We start from the raw sequence: 23,645 nt of genomic DNA on the forward strand, positions 1-23,645 counted from the left end.
CTATTACTGTTTATTTTAGTTAGAACAAAAACTTTTGTTTCGTAAAGTTTAATTATGTTGCGAATAAGGGAATTATCCGTATAAAGGAATGGCCGCCATATTGGATTTAGTGACGTCATACACCGCATTGTTGCATCACGGGTAAGTTGTTTTGTTTCGAAAATTTAAATTTTCCACGTGTTGTTGTTAGTGTGTTATGTTGTTTTACGTCACAGAGCGCTTTGATGACGTGTTAAACTATTTGTGTCGTCATATTATTCCCCCATGCTTAAATTTTTCTCCTTTAAAATTACAAACCATTTTTAATCATGATATCAACCCAGTTACGCAGTTTACTCCTGGTGTCGCAGAAATCTGGTTCCCCTAGAAAACTGGTTCCCAGCACAGGCAACTTAGGCTATGTTGGAATCTATAACTCTGTTTCCGACCAAAAAAAACAGTTGTTAGATGCGATATACTTCGTAACTTTATGTTTAAGGATTTATATTTTTAATAGAAATTTATGCTGTATTTTACTTTAAATTATACATTATGACGTGTAACTAGTGACCACTACCGTTAACACGTCATCCACAACGAAAAAGGACAACAAAACCTACATTTTCACGTTAAATAGAATAAACTATATAAAAACATGAATATATGATTCGTTCAAAACCAGTTTTAAAGATTTCTGGTAAAGAATGTATCGTGTCTACCCAAAGAGATGGTTTTAATCTCTTTGGTCTACCCATGCACAGTAGCTAATGGGAACCAGATTTCTGGGGAACCAGATTTTTCGCGACACCGACGCCGTGGTATAGTGGTTAGCGCGCCTGCCTATAATCCAGAGGTTATGGGTTTAAGACTCGACGTTGCTACCATTGTGGGCGTATGTGTCCTTGAGCAAGACACTTAACGGCAATTGCTCCAACCCAGTGGTCACTAATGGGTTGTCCAAATTATCAGCCATACATAAAAAAAAGAAAAAATCCCCAAAAAATAATCACCCACAAAGTAACATACATGGTAACTGGTAAGCTGGCACGAGGTGTTAAACCCGTGTGATAACGACTGTCGTTTTCCAGCCACGCGAGGATAAAGTAAGTTACATTCATTCATTCATAATGTTGTAATTTGTTGTTGGAATTTACCATTGCTATAATATGTCAACTATATTATATTAGATTTTTATGAATTGAACCCCATTTGTTTTAACAGAGTAATACAATGAGAATGAACAACCATGTGTATTGACCATGCATGTTATGTATGTTCGATTCTAGACTACATGATACTGGGTTCAAGGCTCGTTGCTGCCACTATAATGGTCCCCCATGTGTAATAACAAGTAAGTAGATTGTATGATTAATTCTTTGCTGTCGTGTTTGAAAACATAAATATTGTGTTTATTGTGTCATAATGTGTAGAAAGACTGGGGTTTTGTTGCAAATCCCCACCTCTTCGTTATTTTAATTAATTTGATGTTTACTGTCGTATCCGAAGATATAAATAACGTTAATATATTATGTCATGATGATGTCATTTAAAGTTTGATTGACAGGTTACACATTATATGCGATTACTTGTACGTTGTAATACGTGACTTGGTGTTTCAAGTGGTTGTGTCAAGGCCAGTTACAGCTCAATGCTGCCACTAGTGTATATTTGTCTTTGGGCAAGATAGCTAATAATAATTGTTGCGATTTAATTCTTGAGCTGCTAATGTGCTGTTCAAACTGTCCGCTGTGTAAACAAATATTCATTTAAAATTTAATATTTCAATGGACCAAACATTTGTCGTAAATTTCATTAAAGTTTAATCTTGGAAATAACATTGACAGCTTTTCTACATTCGTGTAGTTTCTATTGTTGGCAACGTCTGTTCTGTTAAATGGCAACAAACTTTAGAAGTGATACTCGCTACCAAGTAATAAACGTTTGAATTAGAAATTCTAAGAAAAGTTCAACTTCCTCAATTGCGACGCTAAATCCCTTTGTTTGTGGTTTGGGAAACCATTGTCTATTAAGCATTGTGATTATTCATTGTTTCATCACAGACACAATTATGAAGTGTTTGATTATGTTTTGTTTGATGTGGGGGATAGTGCATGGAACGAGGACGCAACCTCATACAAGAAACCTGATCTCAGTGCAAGAGCAATCAGTCCAGCCCATTGCGTAAGTTTGAGATAATTATAGATACCACTCAATATATATGAGTATTGCAGCCACAATTTTATTTGACATTTTGGCTCAAGTAGTTTTTACCCATGTTTTAATGACAGTTGTTTTGCTGCTATTTTCTTTCTTTGTTGTTTTAATTAATTTGATTAATCTGGAAGACAATTGTAAATCTATTTTTTGTGTTTTAGCTCAATTTCTGCAGTTCCTGGCTATAATCAAGGAATGAAAAAACGAGAAGGTAACGCTTGTTGTATCCCATGCTCACTGTCGAGTGATTGTTGTACCTCATGCTCACTGTCGAGTGACTGTTGTACCTCATGCTCACCATCGAGTGATTGTTGTATCCCATGCTCACTGTCGAGTGATTGTTGTACCCCATGCTCACTGTCGAGTGACTGTTGTACCTCATGCTCACCGTCGAGTGATTGTTGTATCCCATACTCACTGTCGAGTGATTGTTGTACCTCATGCTCACTGTCAAGTGATTGTTGTACCTCATGCTCACTGTAGGTACATTGGTTGGCTATATGGGATCGAAGCTCGGGGCTGCGACTGCTGCGTATGTGTCCTTGGGCAAGACACTTAACTTGCTACGGTCACTAATGGGTCGATCAAATTGTCAGGCACACAACAACAATCACCTACAAAGTTACATACGTGGTAACTTATAAGCGGGCACAATATGTATGAAACAGAACACCTGTGTTATAACAACTGTCGTTGCCCCACCATGCGAGGATAAATAAGTTACATACGTGGTAACTTGTAAGCGGGCACGAGGTGTATGAAACAGAACACCTGTGTTATAACGACTTTCGTTGCCCGTTGCATATGCCCCTAGTCAAAAACTCCATAATACGTATTAAACAATTATTCATTTGTTTTAAACAGAATTACTGTTCGATCTTCTGGAAAGCAGTCGGTTGGATTGACCATTGTTACATCAGGAATGAAAGGAAGAAATAAAAGAAATAAATTCTAGAATTAAAATAACCAACTTATTAGTTTACTTATGTATTTCAGTAAGGTTTAATTTTGAGGGTGTAGTGGTTTGTTTTGTTCAATAGAATAGATTATGTATATGTAAAACACAGCATAATAAAAGGAAAATCATTAGTTGGATATTGGGTTTGTTCCAAAACACCTCGTCATATCTTTAATAAATGCACTTACGCCCTCTGCTGGTACTGTTGCTTTATTGATCCTTACCAATAGGTGGCGAACAAGAGTTGCACGAGTATAATAAATGGGGACAAAACATGAGACAGTTTCAGTTAATAAATATATTACTATTACTGTTTAATTTAGTTAAAGACAAAAACTTTTGTTTCGTAAAGTTTAATTATGTTGCGAATAAAGGGAATTACCCGTAAAAGGGAATGGCCGCCATATTGGATTTAGTCACGTCATACACCTCATTGTTGCACCACGGGTGAGTTGTTTTGTTTCGAAAATTTAAATTTCCCGCCTGTTGCTGTTAAGTGTTTTACGTTGTTTTACGTCACGGAGCGCTTTGATAATGTGTTAAACTATTTGGGTTGTCATATTACTCCCCCATGCTTAAAAATATTTTCCTTTAAAATTACAAACAAGTTCAATCATGGTATAGACCAGTTACGCATGTTTACATGGTAAACATATTATCAGGTAAACATCTAGCGCTGCATGAACTTTATTGGGATTGCAACATTGGAAATTAAACACCAACAATTGCAGAAACATCGTCATCAATATATTATGTCAACAATCTTCTGGCAATTGTTTGTTCTGTGCTCTGATGTTTCATCAGCCGTACATTGAGACATCATATACCATAAAGTGCCAAACATAGAAATCATCAAGATCCGTTAACGTAAGCTTTGATTGTTTCATAGATGTATCTGTATTGTTCCTACATAAAAATCATATAATGTATCGTTATGATGTCACAGCATATGGTTATGACATCACATAGCATATTATTACCTCGGTATTGACCATATTTGGTCGATAATCTCGTAAATCCTTCACGGCCCTAAAAACGTCGATTTGGTTTTGGTTTTTAATTTGTTGGATGATGTTTACTAAGCTGACGACCACCCCACTTCTGCCTGCACCATCTCTGTGGGGAAAACGGGTAATGTTAGTTTGTTTTGATGGTAACTTTATTATATTCTGCTGGTGTTACTGCCAACCATAATGCAGTTGTTCTACTGGTCACAGAAACATTATTTAATTATATGACATCACCAATTATAATGATTATGACATCACATACGTGCAATGGACCATGACGGCCCCGTATTCCGCGTCACCCCGATAACCCCCAATAATATCCAACCACTCAAGAAGGATGAAATATAACGGGGGGTGCTCCACTTGTGGCCACCCCGTGAACTGGAGTTGGGTGACCTCGCGTTCATTGTTACCCTGTTGTTATAATCATCATTGTTACAACACAATCAACATTGTTACAACACAATCAACATTGTTACAACACAATCAACATTGTTACAACACAATCAACATTGTTACAACACAATCAACAGTGTTACAACACAATCAACATTGTTACAACACAATCAACATTGTTACAACACAATCAACATTGTTACAACACAATCAACAGTGTTACAACACAATCAACATTGTTACAACATATTGATATTTATAAGATTAACAAAACAAAAAGTCCAAACAGTCCAAAGAATTTGATTAATTTTTTACGCATTTCTTGCACTTGATCTTGACTGTTATTTCGTTACGAGAATCGACCAACTTGATGAGCGTTAGATCATGGTTACATTCACGTTATTCACCCTAGTCACCCCCACCTTATATAAAGTAAGCTTCCTTATTCTAACATCGTGTTGGATTTTTCCATCTTGATCTAATTTGACCAACACCTCCCCACACCTCATGGCGTTACGTGTCGTTACCGGCCAATATCGAGCACATACTTCCTGTGTATGTGTGTATATAGGGGGTATCGGGTTGTGTATATAGGGGCACGTGGTTGTTTAACAAAAGCTGGGGTGACAAATACAGTTACACTCATAGTTGTCAAACATAGGGAACCTCATTGATTAATGTGGTGAATGCAATATACTTTGGCTCTGCTTGTTTGTAGACACTTAACAGCGGCATAAAAGCAGGTTTATGCCTGAAATTGGTGCTAAAACATGATGTGTTAACTCCAGGAACCTCTAACATTATTCCCCTGACTGTGACAACTATGATAATTGTTGTTTGTTACATCATAATCACCACTCACCCTCTCATTGTTATGCAGGAGAGTCAACATAATGATCATTGTGACATCATTATTCCAAACCGTATTCCAGAATTGGTTGAGGGATTGCATTGTGGGTGATTGCGCAATAATCAAGTTGTTTCCGAGGGCTTGGGGTTCCTGGAACAAACACAGGTGTTTATAATATGTTTGTTTATAATATGTTTGTTTATTATTTGTTTGTTTATTATATGTTTGTTTATTATATGTTTGTTTATAATATGTTTGTTTATAATATGTTTGTTTATTATATGTTTGTTTATAATATGTTTGTTTATTATATGTTTGTTTATTATATGTTTGTTTAAGTTATCCCTACTCACCGATATAACTGAAGCATTATAGTAACCTCCCCCATCTAGTACAGGCAGGTTGTGGTCGTCTGGGAATATAAGGCTGGGGGTTAGTGGTTCACAAGTATATTGATATTACCACAATGCTCAAACATTATGGTTGATACTTTGTTGTTGTTAGATAGTTAAATATTCTCTAGTCCGGCGCCATGGCATAGTGGTTAGCGCGTCTGCCTGTAGCCCAGAGGTAACAGGTTCAAGGTTTGACGCTGCTTCCATTGTAGGCATATGTGTCCTTGGGCAAGACATTTAACGGCAATTGCTTCAACCCAGTGGCCACTAATGGGTTGTCTAAGTTATCAGCCATACATAAATAAAATAAAAAAATCCAAAAAAAATAATCACCCACAAAGTAACATACATGGTAACTCGTAAGCTGGCACGAGGTGTTAAACCCGTGGGATAACAACTGTCGTTTTCCGGCCACGCGAGGATAAATTAAGTTACATTACATTACGTGCTATATTGTTTATTGGTAACTTTTGTTGGATAGAATATGTTGCACGCTTACATAACAGCCCATGGTTAACTAACATGGTGAAACTTTTTAGTAATAGCGTAATGTATAGGAATATAATATAGTGATGCTTGGTTATATCAGGGTAATATATACAATGTAACTTACAAGGTAAAACTTCGTCTCTGTTTAAATTCATTTTCATTGCCATTGTTTGCTGCGTTTTGATTGGTTCAATTAAATCCAGGTTTTCGTATTCAGTTTGCAGTATTGTCTTGCCAATATGATTTCTATGAATATGATATGATTTCTATGGGTATAATATGATTTCTATGGATATAATAGGATTTCTTTAGATAAAATATGATATCTATAAATATTATATGATATCTAAACATACGTTTTATCAAGTTGCGAGACCACAATATTTATATCGTCCACGTTTACTTCACAATCATCCAACACAATATCCTCGAGTAAGAGTTTGTGTAGGAAGATATATTGTTCCTGTTAATATATTGTAAACAACATGTAGATACGCAATGTGTTGTTGATATGCTCAATGGGAAATGAACAGATGGTGATAAAACAAAATTTATGTAAAAAAAGTTTTTTAAAAATGCCGATAAACCCCCCTTATTAAAAATACATTTACCCCCCCTCAACCCCTAACCCCCTTCTTATTTTCGTTCTTATGTCGACATTAATTGAATTCGAAAGCTTGTTGCTTTTGTTCGGCTATTACATATATAATGTATATAAATTGTATTATATATATATTGTTAAACATAGTATTATTTATTCCTACCAATGTTTGAACCATATAAGGTCGTTGTTTCCTCAGTTGCATTATGACATCATAAACATCAACTTGTTGGTTTTGTTCCATGGTCGATAATATGAAGTTGAACGCGATGAACGAACCCGTTCGTCCGACACCATCACTGTGGGGTGGGTTGTATATAATGTATGTGATTAATGTATTTACAACACATGCGCAATATATGTGTGTTATTGCAACAATATTGATATTATAATTGGTTATGAAAGGTTGTGTGCTTTGTGATGTCACTTTAATGTTATTATGTTGTCATTATGGTGGTTGACATACACAAAATTCACAAGATTCATAAAAACTGCATATATTTTATCGATTAATTTAAATATTTCATCCAAACTTGGTCACTGTAATGTCATAATCCTCATCCAAACTTAACCACCGACCTGCAGTGAACGACCGTGTATTCATTTCCGTCGTTCCCTTCGTTGATTTGATCGAAGAATTTAAAGAACCCGCTCGTAGTTGTCGGTGCGTCATGCTCCCCCCACGTGAGGAACTGGTATTGCACAATGGTGCGTTTGTTCTGCATTGTTTGATAAACAATCAATTAAACAATAGCTTTGTTTGAACACTTGCATACCTTTACCATATATGGTCGTGGGAATTTAGTTTCGTTTAGAAAGTAAATATTTACGAAAATGATTGACTTGTAATTTTTTGCCCAAGGACACGTACGCCTACAATAGCAGTGACGAGCCTTGAACCCATTACCTCTGGGTTAGAGGCGCGCTTACCACGTTACACCAACCTTGTCTAGCATGGATACTTGTAGCTTCCTTATGACATAACAACCGTGCATTGTTTCTTCCATTGTTGCGATATGGATGTCACCACATTTGTAAACCGAGTTTTTGTCCGGCCAATATTTTTCGCATTTCACCTGCAAACTTCAAGTTAACTTTGTCGGAACATAGATATCTTACAAACACTGGTTGTCGTAACATAGATATCTTATTAACACTTGTTGCCATAACATAGATATCTTATTAACACTGGTTGTCGGAACAAAGATATCTTATAAACACTGGTTGTCGGAACATAGATATCTTATATTTACCTTCCCGTTTTCCGTTAGGTTTGTAAGCATGACGATTGTCGGACATCTTTGTTCCCAAACCATGGCCCAAAAGTCGACCACAGTATTTTTCATGGGGGCTTGTGTTGCAATGTATTTGTGGGTATCGCTCTGTTTATTAGGGTTACTATGGTTTGTGGTGTAATGATAATGACATCATACCCACACTTATGACATCATACCCACACTTATGACATCATGCCCACAGTTATGACATCATACCCACACTTATGACTTCATATCCACAATTATGACATCATACCCACACTTATGACATCATACTCATACTTATGACATCATACTCACACTTATGACATCATACCTCTATATACGAAGCATTTATATAATCCGGTCGATTGTCGCTTCTTGTTTCAAGTTTCACTCGGTTGTTGTTGTCTGTGATGTCATAATGTTTAAGTTATTTTGGTTCGTAACGTCAAATTATTCATGTTGCTGGTGATATAAGTTTAACACTTACATGGCAGAATTAGTTTGTTTCTATTCTTTTGTTTGTTCTTTATATTTTGAGCAACTGTTGTCGATATTTTCAATTTCGCCTCTTCTGCGTTTAAACTCTGTTGGTATATGATGTCTGTGTTGGTAAACAAATATGATGTCTATGTTATAAATATTTACGTTAAATTCTTCTTGAAACTTGGCATCATCGTTATTCCGTAGTTCTTGATATGTATGTAGGATTCGTTTATCTGTGAGCGTTCTTCCAGTCAGCTTCGGTTCTATTATAATGTTTTTATGCTTATATACTGTTTCTATGTTCAACTTACAATATATCTATGGTAATGATCTTAACGCTTACGTTAAACGTCAATATTTCAATGTTTAATTTATATTATTTTTATGTTTCTTAGTGTTTGTGTATGATATATCTATGTTTACTATATAATATCTCTATTTTTGCCTTGTAATATTTATATTAGGTACAACTATAACTTCTGCGTCACCTGATGTGTCAATATCTTCAAAATGTTCAAAGCTCACCGGTGTTTCAAAAACCTCCAAGTTGGTTGGTCTGTTAACATAAATATATATCACACTACATTGTTACATCTGTCCTTGGTTGTCGCACAAAGTACCAACAACAAAATACTTACTGAACAACTTTCTTCTGTTTCAAGCACCAACACAGCAACAACAATAATAAAATGAACACAACAACGCCCAACGCGGATGATACAGCAATAATTACAACATTCGTATCTGTTAATATATTTGTTATTTCCATGTCTAGCACAATAACCCCCTCACCTGGCTGTTTGACCCTTGTTTCACAGTGTTGCCCGGTATATTCTGGTGAACAATCACAAAACGCATGCGCACCACTGCTCTTACATTCACCACCGTTCAAACATTCGTTCGTCGAGCATAAATCTGTTCCATTCACTATAAACAACATTGTTACGTCATAATTAACCCAATGTTGTATATTATGTATAGTTACCCGGTTTCTCACAGATGAATTTGAACGTTTCATTACATTTGGTCCCAACCCACACATACTCAGTTTGATCGGCATTACTTTGCATTGATAAACATTGGTTGGGTTCATCCAAAGTATATTTATCACCCCAGTTGGTAAACCCATCGTTTGAAGTTGGGACCATGCTCCCATCCAACCAGTACCAACCTTACAAAGTACATTGGGTTAAATGAAAGATATATATTACATAAATTTATATATATATATATATATATGTAACTTATTTTTCCTCGCATGGCGGGGCAATGACAATCGTTATAACACAGGTGTTCTGTTCCATACACCTCGTGCCCCCGTACACACACACATATACAACACCACCCACCTTGTCCATAGTTAACCCCTCCAATCCACACTTTCCGATCAAACCCCCCATACAACCCCACCAGATATTGTTCCAACATCCCTTGTGTTGAATCATCATCAATAATAACCAGCCCACCCCCCATGTTACTACAATGCTGCCGAGCACCATCGAACACCTTCACTTCATCCACCTCGTACATGCAATATTCCCCTCTGATGTCAAGCATCTCTGTGGGGTGAAAGTTGTAACTTGTGTTGGAAATATTAAACTGTGGCGACATGTTTGCATTCATGATGGTATAGTAATAATAATGATGTCATAATAATATTAGTGATGTCAAAATAATAAAACCTTTTTCACATATTTCACCAGAATAAGGATACGGACAAACACACGATGGCGGCGACGTTGCACCAACAACACATGTACCTCCGTTCGAACAATAACCATCGCATATATCTGTGTAACGTAAGTTGTTATTATGTGGTTATGACATCATAATGATCATTATTACCATATTGACACCTCCTTCCATTATAACGAGGTAAACAATCACATTCAACCCCTCCATTGTTGACGTCACAATCACCATTGTTTAAACAGTCAAGTTCCTCGCATAGATCTAGAACAACATTGATTATGACGAACACAAACACCCATTGTTACCTCACCATGTTCGCATCTTGTTCCATTGTAACCAACGCTACAAACACAATGAACACCATCTGTGACATCACAATCACCATTGTTTAAACAGTCAAGTTCCTCGCATAGATCTAGAACAACATTGATTATGACGAACACAAACACCCATTGTTACCTCACCATGTTCGCATCTTGTTCCATTGTAACCAACGCTACAAACACAATGAACACCATCTGTGACATCACAAACACCATTGTTTAAACAATCAAGTTCCTCGCATAGATCTGGTGAAACACAATGTTAGGTCATTACCTCCTCATGTATGAATTACCCAATGCTTCCAACCCACAACACATCATCCAACTAATAACCCATTACCCCCACACCATCAACCCTAATACATTACAAACTACTACCCCATGATATGCGTTATAACCTGCCAACTTTAAACAATATTAATATTTTAATCCTTTTGAGCTGTACCATACACAACACCTACTAACCCACAATTTACAAACCCCCACCCCCTACCCCCCATATATAAACACATACTTACCAACTTCACAGTGTGTCCCATTATACCCCTCCACACACCCACAAACCAACTCGTCCACATAATCACAACTTCCCCCGTTCAAACACGGGTATTCATCGCATTTATCTGGAATATAAGATATCTATGTTAATATCAACCCAGGGAAACCCCCCATGTACCCACCTATTGCGCAATCCTCCCCTTCAAACCTCCCCGGACAAATACAGGTATATGCTGGCCCGTGTGGTGAACATGTAGCGAAGTTGTAACATGGGTTCGGGTGACAAGAATCTGTGGGAGTTATATTAATATTGTGACAAGATACCTTCGGGGAAGCGACAAGCTTCAACATGTGGTGAGGTTTATATGGTAGCAAACTGGGTGTTCTGGTAATGGGCCAACTTTGGTCTAAATCCCAGGCCCATGGCGTGCCTCACTGTAGAACCTCACCCATATAGAATAGAACGTGCATATACAATGTTGGGGTAATGGGCCAACTCAGGCCTAAATCCCAGGTCCCATGACATGCCTCACTGTAGGACCTCACCCATATAAAATACCAATCCCCCACTTACCGTATTCGACCTCGCATCTTTCCCCGTAATAATCCTCGGTGCAATCGCAAACGAACCCCGTGTTCGTGGTCGAGCATGTGCCTTCGTGCAAGCATGGGCTGTCAGCGCATAAACCTTAATTATGAGACAACACCTTAAATATGAGACGATACCTTTATTATGAGACAACAACTTAATATGAGACAGTACCTCAATTATGATACGTTACCTAATTATGAGACACCACCTTAATTATGAGACACCACCTTAAATATGAGACAATACCTTAAATATGAGACAATACCTTAATTATGAGACGTTACCTTAATTATGAGACTACACCCACATACCAAGCAACTTACTTTTTTGACAAATATAATATTTTTCCTGTGTTGCCAAACTATCGGCCCACATTCCCACTGTAGCCACCCCATCCACCATATCATCCATCGGTAGCATTGCTAATGCTGCATTTCCTCCATTATTTGGTTCATTCATCAACCAGTTAGAATATCCCTCACTCCCTGCCATAGGAACGGCTGTTCCATCCAGCCACCTCCACTCCCCAACATTGCTTGCACCGATCCAGTATCCATGGTTGAACTTACTCCCCCAGTTAACCCCCTCCCACTCCCCAACCCACAAACCCAAATATTTTTCAACTAACTTTTGCGTTGTCTCGTCCTTAACAATCAACAAACCCCCTTTTTCACTTTCGCACGCCATTCGAGCGTTGTTGAAATTCTTTCGCAAATTTCGGAACAAAATTTCTTTTCCCTCGTGTATAACTGGTAGTTCTGTTGGGAAGTTAAACTCGTTAATGAATCGGTCCACATAATACTTTGCCCATACTAACAATACATAATCATTACTGACCAACAAGCCATATATATTTATCAAAGTTTGTGTTTTTTTTTGCAAATAAGATAAAAAATTTAATGCAAATAAATTTTACCGTAAACAGTTTTCCTTAAATTAAACTTTCAAGCAAAACATTAAGTTAGTTTATTTAATAAATATTCCAAAAAATATTTTGTTAAAAAAACTTACTTTTCTGGCAAATAAAATACTTGAGTTCGTTCCTTGGGTTGTCGACCCACCTCCCCAACAAACCATCTTCACCATTTATTGAATCCATCGGGAGGATTTGTAAACCGGCGTTTCGGTTTTCATTCGGCTCGCCGCGTTTCCAGTTTGAGTAGGCACCCGTGTTTGATTGGTCCTGGGTGGGCAGGGGTGCGCCGTTCCCCCATACCCAACCACCACCGTTAGTGGAACCTCCAGCCCAGTATCTGGACAATAATGTTGGTTTTTATATTTAGCTTGTTTACAATATAAAACAATGAGTTAAAGCAAGTATATGCAAACACCAACTTTTAAATGATAATAATTTGTGCATTAGGATGAACCAGCAGCTACTAAGTCCACCAAATGTAAAAAAAATATTTTGCCAAAAAATCAGTTTTTCTGCATGAATTCCATGAATACAGGATGAACATAAACCCACCCGATACGCAGGGGGCCCCCCCATACCCCTCCATCAACCCCTTCCCATAGAAATCCTATTTCCAACAACTTCTCGTTAATACTTTCTTGGATTTCTATGTCCCTGATAATAACGAGATTGCCTTTTTCCTTTTCGCAAGATGTTTTCGCGTTTGAGTAAATTTGTCGATTGTTTTGAAACAATTGGATTTCGTAACCATTGTGATGTATAGTTGTATCTGTGATGTCATAATGGTTACTTTGTGCTACAAGTGCCGTATGTACAAAAGGTGCAATATATCAAACATATTATGACTATTAGACCACATTCCTATACACATAATGTATTTGTATCGTGAACTGTATATTTCGTAAATATTTTCCCGTTAACAATCCAACTTTTTATTTGCAATAAAATGGAATAATTTATAAACTAATGTATAACATTAATGTTTGTATAATTGCAGATTATGACATCACCAGCATTATGACATCACCAGCATTATGACATCATACTTACTTATCTGACAATGATCGCCATAGTAACCCTCGTAACAATCGCACGTTGGTTCTGCTTCAGTGATTCGACAACTTCCTCCATTATGACACGGGTAGTCGGAACAAGCAGCTACAAACAAGGTTTGTTACAAAACAATGGTTGTTTATCGCAACTTCAGCCCCTGTATTAAACCACAACCAACATCCTCGTTTCCCATTAATGCTCATCAAGCCAACCCCGACATCGAGCTATTCTTCCACCACGCCCCCCATATACAGCCAACACCCAACTTACTTATTTCACAAATATTCCCCTCCGTTCCCGGCAAACATCGACATTCGAACGTTGTTCCACCATCGTTACATTCACCCCCGTTCATGCAGGGATTCGGAACGCAATAATCTAACAATTATGACATCATAATGTGTTGTGACGTCAAGGTGTAATATTATACACAATACATTCAAATAAATGAAAAAAAAATTAATTGTAGAATTTCATTTTAAATAAATTACTTTTAAAAATACAAAACGATGTTAAAATTTAGTCAAAAGCATTTTGCATTTTTTAAAAAAACTGTTAAACAAACAAACCTGAAGCCACAGTTGTTGAAAACAATAGAAGAACAAACCATATTATACGTTCCATTGTTTTGTAACAATGGTTTTGGATAATTGATTGTGTTGTAATAATAACTCGATAATAATAAACCTTACAACAATATTTAACGAGACGGATAATTAATTTGCAAACACTGGTAATTGCGCTCAAATAAAGTTGGGCAAACACTTGACAATTAAATAACTTAAAGCAAATATTCTAAATATAATGAACGTTAATATTTAATTTAAGAATTTGAAAAGCAATGAAACAGTTTCGTTTTAAACGGCATTTTTAATATGTTTACTTAAATATCCCTCAACCCCCAATTAATTAACCCATGCAAACCAACCATGCGTGACAATTAAACACATGACCCGGTGACCCCATGATCCCATTGTACGAGATATTCTAGATTTTAATCTATTGTTTCTATTTTAAACAAACAAATAACAAAAAATAAATGATAATTGTTTTATTTATTATTGCACAAACACATTATTATGACATCATATTGCACTATATACTCACAACAATTAACCTACAGTGACATCACAAATGTAATGATGACAAATGAATAATATACATTGTGTTGAAACACGTTATTAGTTATTACACAACAATGCTACAGATATACGTCGTTATACTTAGATTAAGTAAATATATTTTCTGGAACTTTTTTTGTGTTTGTTTAAAACTGATTCAGTTAATTTTGTGTTTAATATTAAATACAAGGGCGCCAATATCTTAACTATACTAATTATTATAATTTCTAAACAACAATTATTTCAACAATGGTTATTGTTACATCATCATTGACGAAGATTCTCATAGAGATCGAAACCGGACACAAAGTTTTTACAAACTTCGTAAATCAAGCGATATTTCTCCTGCAAATGTTGTTAATGGTTATTTTCATATAAATATGATGTGTTTATGTTTAAAATGGAATATTATTATGTAAGCGACAACACAATGACAATTTTATAAATGTTTTAATACGTAATCAATTTGTACATTTATGACATCACACAGCATATTATTACCTCGGTATTGACCATATTTGGTCGATAATCTCGTAAATCCTTCACCCCCCTAAAAACGTCGATTTGGTTTTGGTTTTTAATTTGTTGGATGATGTTTACTAAGCTGACGACCACCCCACTTCTGCCTGCACCATCTCTGTGGGAAAACGGGTAATGTTAGTTTGTTTTGATGGTAACTAATATCTGAAGAGAAGGGAATTAGCAGCAGAACTACAGTCGTTAAACACACTATGGGTAAAAATGAAGAACGTCAATTAAAAACCTCGGCTGCCGAACCCAACATTAGTATAAACACAATATAAACCACCCACGTGCAGTGTATGAACGCTTGTCCACGATTCGATGAATTTTCCAAAACCTTGACGAACCCGAGCACAGAATCCACACTAGGTGGCTCCCCATGTTCCTTCCAATCCAAATATTGGATTTGCGTCAAATCCTTCGTAACTCCACCCTAGCATAGAAATAATATAACACACCATATTATTTAGTGGTTGGTTGATCTCTGGAACAGGAGGTATAAGTTCAAGGCTCGTCACTGCTACAAGTGTGTATGTGTGCTTGGGCAAGACATTTAACAACAATTGCTCCAACCCAGTGGTCACTAGTGGGTTACACAAGCCACACAACGCCCACCTGTGCAATCTTCATAAACCTGGTAACCACTGCCCCATCCACAACCTCCCTTACCAGCGTAACCGATACTCCTCCATATTTGACGCTTTGTCGTGGGTAATCGGGCCAATATTTTGAACATTGTTCCTATGATGATATATTGGTTATAATATGACAACCTGTTTTATTTAGGGATGTGCCGAGCTCGAGCCAAATGGTCGTGCCCGAGCGCCTTTTTTCTGGTTCATGGCTGTAAATTAGGCCAAGTGCCAAGCCTTTAACTTTTATGACTTAAGACCTAGTGACTTAACAACAATAGTTATATTATGACATCACAATCAGCATTACCTTTCCATTATTATCCACCAAGTCGGTTACCATGACGATCATTGTGACATCATAATTCCACACGGCGAACCAGAATTCCTTTGTTTGGTCATAAAGAGGTGATTGTGCGCAAATAATCGACCCATTGAAGCCGTCACAATCCTATTGTTATGATTGTTGTTAAACAATGTAGTGTGTGATGTCATAATTACCATTATAAGTGATGCATTGTAGTAAGCTGGGGGCTCATTGGGACGGATGGGGGGTAAGATGAGACGGGCACGGTTGTCTGTGGGGTTGGGGGGGTTAGTATGTGTTGCATGTACCACAATGTATGTAAACTACACATACGCACTGATATACTTACAAGGCACAATCCCAGGATATCTATTAAACTTAACATTAGCAGGTCGTTCAGCAATATCATGCAATTCATCGATTGGTCCAATCGTACCAAGGTTCCTGTATTCTGTTTCAAACCCATCTAACCCATCTGTACCTTTCCTGGGGTTGGGGCAATATATATTTAATATCATATATGGCATCACCATTATTATGACATCACCACCATTATTATGACATCACCACTATTATGACATTACAGCACTATTATGACATCATCAACCACTATTATGACTTCATCAACCACTATTATGACTTCATCAACCACCATTATGACATCACTACCTCATCATCATAGCCATCTTTTCTCCAATCTGATTGGTTGGAAAAGCCGTCGTACCAAACGTGGAAACTTCGGCCAACAATTTGTGCAGGTAAACGTATTGTTCCTGTTTAAAGTAACTTATGTAAGCATATGCATAATCTTATATATAATGATGAAGGATTGTTATGCGGTAGCAGCAACGAGCCTTGAACCCGTATCCTCTTGGCTAAAGCACGCTAACTACTGTGTTATGGTGCAGGTACAATGCATTAATGACATCACAATACATGTATGACATCACAATACCCACCATTGTCTGAACCATCAATGTCCTTTGTTTCCTCATACCAACAACGGTTTCTAGAACGTTAACCGATTGTTCTTGTTTTAATTGTGACATCATAATGTCAAACCCGATCAGTGTTCCGGTACGTCCAACTCCAGCACTGTGATGTCATAATAAACCATTGTTACATTCTACCACATGGTGTCGGACAATTTTGCAAAACATATGAAAAATAAAAAAAATATAAAATTCACTAAAAACAAACCAAAAAAAAACTACTAAAAAAATGTAAAATAGTTTCCAAAAAGTTGCAATATAATTTCAAAATATCTCCCAACCTGCAATGCACAACCACAGGGAGTTTCCCCTCACCCAATGTTTCGTTCATTTCATCATAAAACCTCAAGAACCCCGATGTAGTTGGCGGGGTTCCATGGTCGGGCCACGTAGTGAAGTGAAGTTGAGTGATGTAACGTACTTCCTACATACCTCATGCTCACTGTCGGTTGTTATATACACACATCATACTTACCGACTTAGCGTTTCTAACTTGTAGTTTCCGCCTGATATAAGGTCCATGTTCCGTTTCATTCCTTGTGTTTATATTAAACTCGCGACACCTTAATGTACATCCGGGTTCCGGCCAATATTGCTCACATTTTGTCTGGGGGGGAATTCAAGTCATGAACATGCGGGGATGCGGAATATCCCCCCTATATATACAACCCATACCAACCTTGTATTTCTTCCCCCCAATGTATATTATCCTTATACTACACTCACTGTATACTCTAACCCCTACAATACCCCTAACATAAACACTTCCCCCATACTATTACCAACCTTGTATTTCTCCACCACATTAGTGAGCATCACCACAACTTCCACCTTAGCTTCCCAAACCATCAACCAAAAGTCGTTCAAAGTATTTTTGGTCGGCCCTTGACTTGCGATGAACTTCCGTTTACCTTTGTATCCCTGTGTGTGCGGAATCCATAAAGATTAATTAAAACAACAAAGAGAAGGGAATTAGCAGCAAAACTACAGTCGTTAAAACATACTACAGGTAAAAACTACTTGAGCAAAATCATCAAATAAAAGCGTGGCTGCTAAACCATGCACTGTAACTTATCTCGTATTAAGTTGTATTTAATTCAAACTACTTCATATTGAAATATATCTTTAAATAACCATGTTGTATTCATAGACACCCGAACCTCAATATATCCAGCGTTGATGTAATCCGATTCGTTTGAACGAAGTTTCACTCTTGAATGATCGTCTACAACATAAACACAACATTAAAGGTAATTATTTATATAAATTGTTGACAGGTGTATTATATTGAAGATATTTTGTGACAATTAACAAAAATACCAACCTTAACTGTTGACACCAGGCATATACAAGTATGAAAGAGATATTTTGGCAAATTTTTAATTTTGATCTTAAAAATCAACATTTAGAATAAAAAAAATCTTCAGAAGATGTGTTTTAATTAAGTTATATTATTTCTATACTCACATGAGTAAATATTCGCGTATCGATTCTTTGGTTTGTTCTGCGGCAACTTTGCAGCACAACAAGATATCTCGGATGTTGATAAAACTGACTTAAGCGTCTATATGGGGTGTATGTTATTTCTATGTTTATAATATAAGAAATTTATGTTCTTACGTCATTATATTGTTCTTTAAACTTTTGCTGATCGTTCGCGAAAAGTTCCTGATATTTTGCGAGCAGACCACTCATAGATATCTTATAATCAGACAAGTTTTGTTGAAACGTAAGGTTTTCGTAAACTGCGTTGTCTGGAAAGATGGAATTAAAGTAAAAAAATAAAACAACTGAAGTTAATATAAACAATAATAAAATAAACAAAATTAACATAAAATATAAATGAAATGCACAGACTTGCTGTGTTACATTTACACTACAAACCTCCAACTTCGTTTCTTCCATTGTTTGTTTGCCTTCTTTCTACTTTCGGTTCACTGTGATGTAATAATCAAACAATCACTTATTTTATGATGTCATAACTATCATTATGATGTCATACCTTGAGAATCCTTTCAGGGAAACCCCCTTTCTTTTCATACAAACAACAATTATGACGATAATAATGATGATTGTTACCGCGGCGACTGATGCAATAATAGGGATTGTTGGGTCTGTGGATGCATTATGACATCACAAGTAAGATTATGACATCACAAGTATGATTATGAAGTAAATACCTGATATTTTTGTTGCGCAATCCTCCCCTTTATATCCCTCCACACATTGACAATGATAATGAGCCCCACTACTTGTGCAAGTCCCACTGTTGTAACATTCAACCAGTCCACAAGGATCAACAAGGTTTACTAACATATTATATTTAATAACTTAAATAAACAAACATTTAAACAAATACTTGGTTGTTCACAAATATAACCCATTGTTTCATCACAATCCCCGGGAAGCCATCGTAATTCCTCGCTTCCTGATTGGCTGATCATCTTCAAACAACTCCCTATGACATCACTTCCTGTTTCGCTCCAGTATTGGAAGGTCATGTGACTTCCATCCAACCACAACCAACCTGGAACCAACGACAACAATTTTCAAACCAAACCAACTTCTTATTATTTTACCATCGTTTGTTTTCTTGGCTCCGATCCACAGTTGCACCCCCTCACCATTATACATTGAACTTGTTTGCTTTTCAATAACTTGTTGTGTTTCTAAATCTTTTATAATAACAAGCCCCGCTTGTTTGTTTAATTCACACAGATCGCTTGATTTGAAAAACGATGACAAACTGCTGGCTTGATAATTTATATGAAGAAGGTTTTCATTCAAATCATTTTCTTCAAATTTCGCTGAAACATCGACAACTAAGATAATGTGATTGTTGGAAATGAAAACAAACCTTCAGCACAAAGTTGTCCCATGAAAGCTGGTTGACAATCGCAAGTAAAACTCCCAACAGCCCTCACACAACTACCACTGTTATTACATGGGTTGGGTTCGCACAGATCTGTTCATAACTTGGTTAAACAAGAACAAACAAACTAATAATTGTAACCTGTTTCACAATGATCACCAACATATCCATCTTGGCAAACACATTGATATCCAGTAGATGCGTGGTTACATGTTCCATGGTTGCACGGGTTGGGTTTGCATAGATCTAGCATCAAGTGTTAACAATGATTCCAACACATAAAAATATTTACCTGTCTCGCATATATCACCAATATATCCATTAACACATGCACAAGTGAAACTAGCCACCCCATCTGTGCAGGTCCCACCATTAAGACAAGGCGTTGAGGCACAGTCGTCTATGTCTGTTAAAAAAGGTTTAATACTATGCTAGGTAAACAGTTAAAATGGAAAATGAAAAAGTAATTTACTTGTTGAACAGTCAGCTCCTGTATACCCATTAACACATGCACAAGTGAAACTAGCCACCCCATCTGTGCAGGTCCCACCATTAAGACAAGGCGTTGAGGCACAGTCGTCTATGTCTGCAAAAAAAGGGTTTAATACTATGCTAGGTAAATAGTTAAAATGGGAAATGAAAAAGGAAATTACTTGTTGAACAGTCAGCTCCTGTATACCCATTAACACATGCACAAGTGAAACTAGCCAACCCATCTGTGCAGGTCCCACCATTAAGACAAGGCGTTGAGGCACAGTCGTCTATGTCTGCAAAAAACGAATATGAATGAATGTATGTAACTTGTTTATCCTCGCGTGGCTGAAAAACGACAGTCAATATAACACGGGTGTTCTGTTTCTTACACCTTGTGCAAGCTTACAAGTTACCGCGTATGTAACTTTGTGTGTGATTGTTTTTTGAGATTTTTTTTAATGTATGGCTGATAATTTAGACAACCCATTAGTGACTACTGGGTTGGAGCAATTGTCGTTAAGTATCTTGCCCAAGGACACATACGCCAACAATGTTAGCTGTGAACAGCCTTGAACTCATTACCTTGGGGTTGGAGGCAGGCGTGCTAACCACTATGCCACGGCGCCAGACAGTTTAATGCACTACTAAGTACTAAATAAATAGGCGAGATGGAAAAAGTCCAAACCAATCACCTGTCTCACAGTTGGTCCCTGTATACCCAGCATCACAATTACATTGGTATCCAGTAGATGCGTGGTTACATGTTCCATGGTTGCATGGGTTGGGTTCGCATAGATCTAGCATCAAGTGTTAACAATGATTCCAACACATAAATATATTTACCTGTCTCGCATATATCACCAATATATCCATTAACACATGCACAAGTGAAACTAGCCACCCCATCTGTGCAGGTACCACCATTAAGACAAGGCGTTGAGGCACAGTCGTCTATGTCTGTAAAAAAAAGGTTTAATACTATGCTAGGTAAACAGTTAAAATGGAAAATGAAAAAGTAAGTTACTTGTTGAACAGTCAGCTTCTGTATACCCATTAACACATGCACAAGTGTAACTAGCCAACCCATCTGTGCAGGTCCCACCATTAAGACAAGGCGTTGAGGCACAGTCGTCTATGTCTGTAGAAAACAGTTATAGCCAAACCCCTTAACCCCTTACCACTATACTACAACACAAGTCCTACATACCATTCTCACAATGAGTTCCATCATAACCAGCCAAACATTTACAGGAATAATCATGGCCTGAACTTACACACTGCCCACCATTTACACAAGGATTCCAAATACATGGCTCTGGGTTGAAGAATTGTGATAATAGTTTTGATGACACAACAATAGACTTACTTGATTGACAGATGTAGTTTTTCTTGTTTGTTCTTAAATCATCGCCCCATTTACCCAATGTACCAGGGTGTCCAGCAATTTCACTAACAGGAAAGACATAAGCACCAACAGCATCATTCCCATTTGGTTCACCAGTGTACCAGTTGGTAAAGCCATCATCAAGTTCTGAACCATCCCCCCACTTCCATATATCGTTTCCCCCATCACATTTAGCCCCAACCCAATAACCCAACAACCAAACCCCCTCCCATGCATTTTCATCAATAGAATCTTCCGTCTCACTAAGTTGCTTTGTTATCATATTTTGAACATCCTGTGATTTTATTTGAGCCAATGTACCGCCCCCGTTTATGCAAACTTGGTTTGCGTCACCAAAATTTAAACGATTGTTAGCATTGGTTGGGTTGTAGAATGTGTATTCGTATCCATTGAAGCTAACTGCTGTTGGGGCTTCTGCAATGTAAATATAGTTACCAAAGTTGATTGTTTAATTCTTACTGTTTAAATAATGATATATTGACAGGTTTGCATATAAACATATTTCTACACATGTACCCATATATTGCATTGTAATAAACATCTACAACAAACCTCGCATACAAATCCAGTTCTTCTTATCTTCTTTAACATCGTCTCCCCATTTACCAAAAACATTTTTGCAACTTCCAGAAGAATTGAAGGCAAACACAAGAGTCCGGCTTGAAGCAGTGTTACTGTTTGGTTCCTCTGATATGCATCCATCACCAACGTACCAGTTCTCGTAACTTATACTTGTCCCATCCAACCACACCCAACCTTGAACATTGCCATTATCGTTAGAACACCCACCACCCCCACACTTCCCACCAACCCAATAACCACGATCAAAATCCTTAACCCAACCATTTTCAACCAGAACCATCCCATCAAGTTGCTCATTAATCATATCTTGAACATCCGATGTTTTTATTTGAGCCAATGTACCGCCCCCATCTATACAAACTTGGTTTGCATCATCAAAGCTTAAACGATGGGTTGCATTGGTTGGGTTGTAGAAAGTGTATTCATAATCACTATGGATGACTGTTGCTTCTGGTGGTACCGTATTATAATTAACATTAAAACATTCAACAATAATTAAAGTAAAATCTCACCATGTTGTGTTGTAGCAGAAACAATCAACAACGAGAATAAAATAATTTCAAACAACATATTAATCTGGAAATCTAAAAAAAAACAATAAAACTTTTTAATGGTTTGTTTCCAACGTTTTATTCTTAAAACTTATACAAAACGTCCACTATTTTTCTCACATAAACCTTTAACCAACAACTCTACATAAATTTGCAACAGGACATTCTAATTCTTATAACAAGTATTATTCTTGTACAAATTCCACTTACGTTGTAACAACTTTCGTTTTAACACAACCCATTGTTGACTTTTCATTAACACAGTTTGTTTGTTAATATTTGATTTTAACACCCAAGGCGTCAATCAATGCACAAACTCAAATATGAGGTTCAGGCAGAAAGATCATTGTAACTTGTTTAGGAATTGTTGTTTTGGTACAAACTGGTAGAGAGTTTAATTATTTTTTTTTAAATTAAACATTTTTCAAAAGGTTTTTTAAATTTCAAGATTAAAATGTTGTTTAAAATTATTTTAT

At 36.9% G+C, this 23,645-nt stretch overlaps 2 protein-coding genes and 1 long non-coding RNA gene across 6 annotated transcripts; 1 reads left to right on the forward strand and 2 right to left on the reverse strand.

The window, feature by feature from the left end:
* Window positions 1–153: 153 nt before the first annotated feature.
* Window positions 154–3,167, forward strand: LOC149735204 (uncharacterized). Of its 3 annotated transcripts, XR_016385139.1 has the most exons (6): window positions 154–461; window positions 741–1,082; window positions 1,201–1,330; window positions 2,040–2,160; window positions 2,355–2,404; window positions 3,058–3,167. It is a non-coding gene; the product is annotated as an uncharacterized LOC149735204 (long non-coding RNA). The 3 variants fall into 3 exon arrangements; XR_016385138.1 differs by having other exon boundaries at window positions 154–1,082; XR_016385140.1 differs by lacking the exon at window positions 741–1,082.
* Window positions 3,168–3,434: 267 nt separating this feature from the next.
* Window positions 3,435–9,805, reverse strand: LOC149735205 (receptor-type tyrosine-protein phosphatase epsilon-like). 2 transcript variants are annotated; one of them, XM_089879374.1, is made up of 18 exons: window positions 9,623–9,805; window positions 9,276–9,564; window positions 9,126–9,193; window positions 8,800–8,900; window positions 8,642–8,738; window positions 8,486–8,559; window positions 8,146–8,274; window positions 7,837–7,968; window positions 7,472–7,611; window positions 7,056–7,191; window positions 6,648–6,754; window positions 6,416–6,537; window positions 5,761–5,819; window positions 5,420–5,557; window positions 4,980–5,108; window positions 4,424–4,575; window positions 4,132–4,267; window positions 3,435–4,057 (listed from the first exon to the last, which is right to left on the reverse strand). In XM_089879374.1, exons 1-18 carry the CDS (start codon window positions 9,783–9,785, stop codon window positions 4,004–4,006), a joined length of 2,226 nt encoding a protein of 741 aa, XP_089735500.1. In that variant the 5' UTR covers window positions 9,786–9,805; the 3' UTR covers window positions 3,435–4,003. The 2 variants fall into 2 exon arrangements, with proteins under 2 accessions (XP_089735500.1, XP_089735499.1); XM_089879373.1 differs by having other exon boundaries at window positions 9,276–9,761.
* Window positions 9,806–14,747: 4,942 nt separating this feature from the next.
* Window positions 14,748–23,425, reverse strand: LOC149735206 (uncharacterized). The gene is made up of 32 exons (XM_089880330.1): window positions 23,380–23,425; window positions 22,589–23,068; window positions 21,998–22,450; window positions 21,839–21,946; window positions 21,656–21,778; window positions 21,475–21,588; window positions 21,324–21,428; window positions 20,811–20,924; window positions 20,630–20,743; window positions 20,450–20,563; window positions 20,299–20,403; window positions 20,143–20,250; window positions 19,865–20,092; window positions 19,645–19,812; window positions 19,466–19,594; window positions 19,288–19,399; window positions 19,170–19,222; window positions 18,906–19,039; window positions 18,753–18,849; window positions 18,446–18,510; window positions 18,072–18,206; window positions 17,761–17,892; window positions 17,567–17,709; window positions 17,253–17,388; window positions 16,963–17,066; window positions 16,643–16,779; window positions 16,488–16,564; window positions 16,297–16,437; window positions 15,970–16,095; window positions 15,645–15,787; window positions 15,334–15,469; window positions 14,748–15,177 (listed from the first exon to the last, which is right to left on the reverse strand). The coding sequence occupies exons 1-32, from the start codon at window positions 23,423–23,425 to the stop codon at window positions 15,100–15,102; spliced, it is 4,458 nt and encodes a 1,485-aa protein (XP_089736456.1). The 3' UTR covers window positions 14,748–15,099.
* Between the last annotated feature and the right edge of the window lie 220 nt (window positions 23,426–23,645).

This window comes from Ciona robusta, chromosome 6 (assembly GCF_009617815.1).
Source record: "Ciona robusta chromosome 6, ASM961781v2".
Classification (NCBI taxonomy): domain Eukaryota; kingdom Metazoa; phylum Chordata; class Ascidiacea; order Phlebobranchia; family Cionidae; genus Ciona; species Ciona robusta.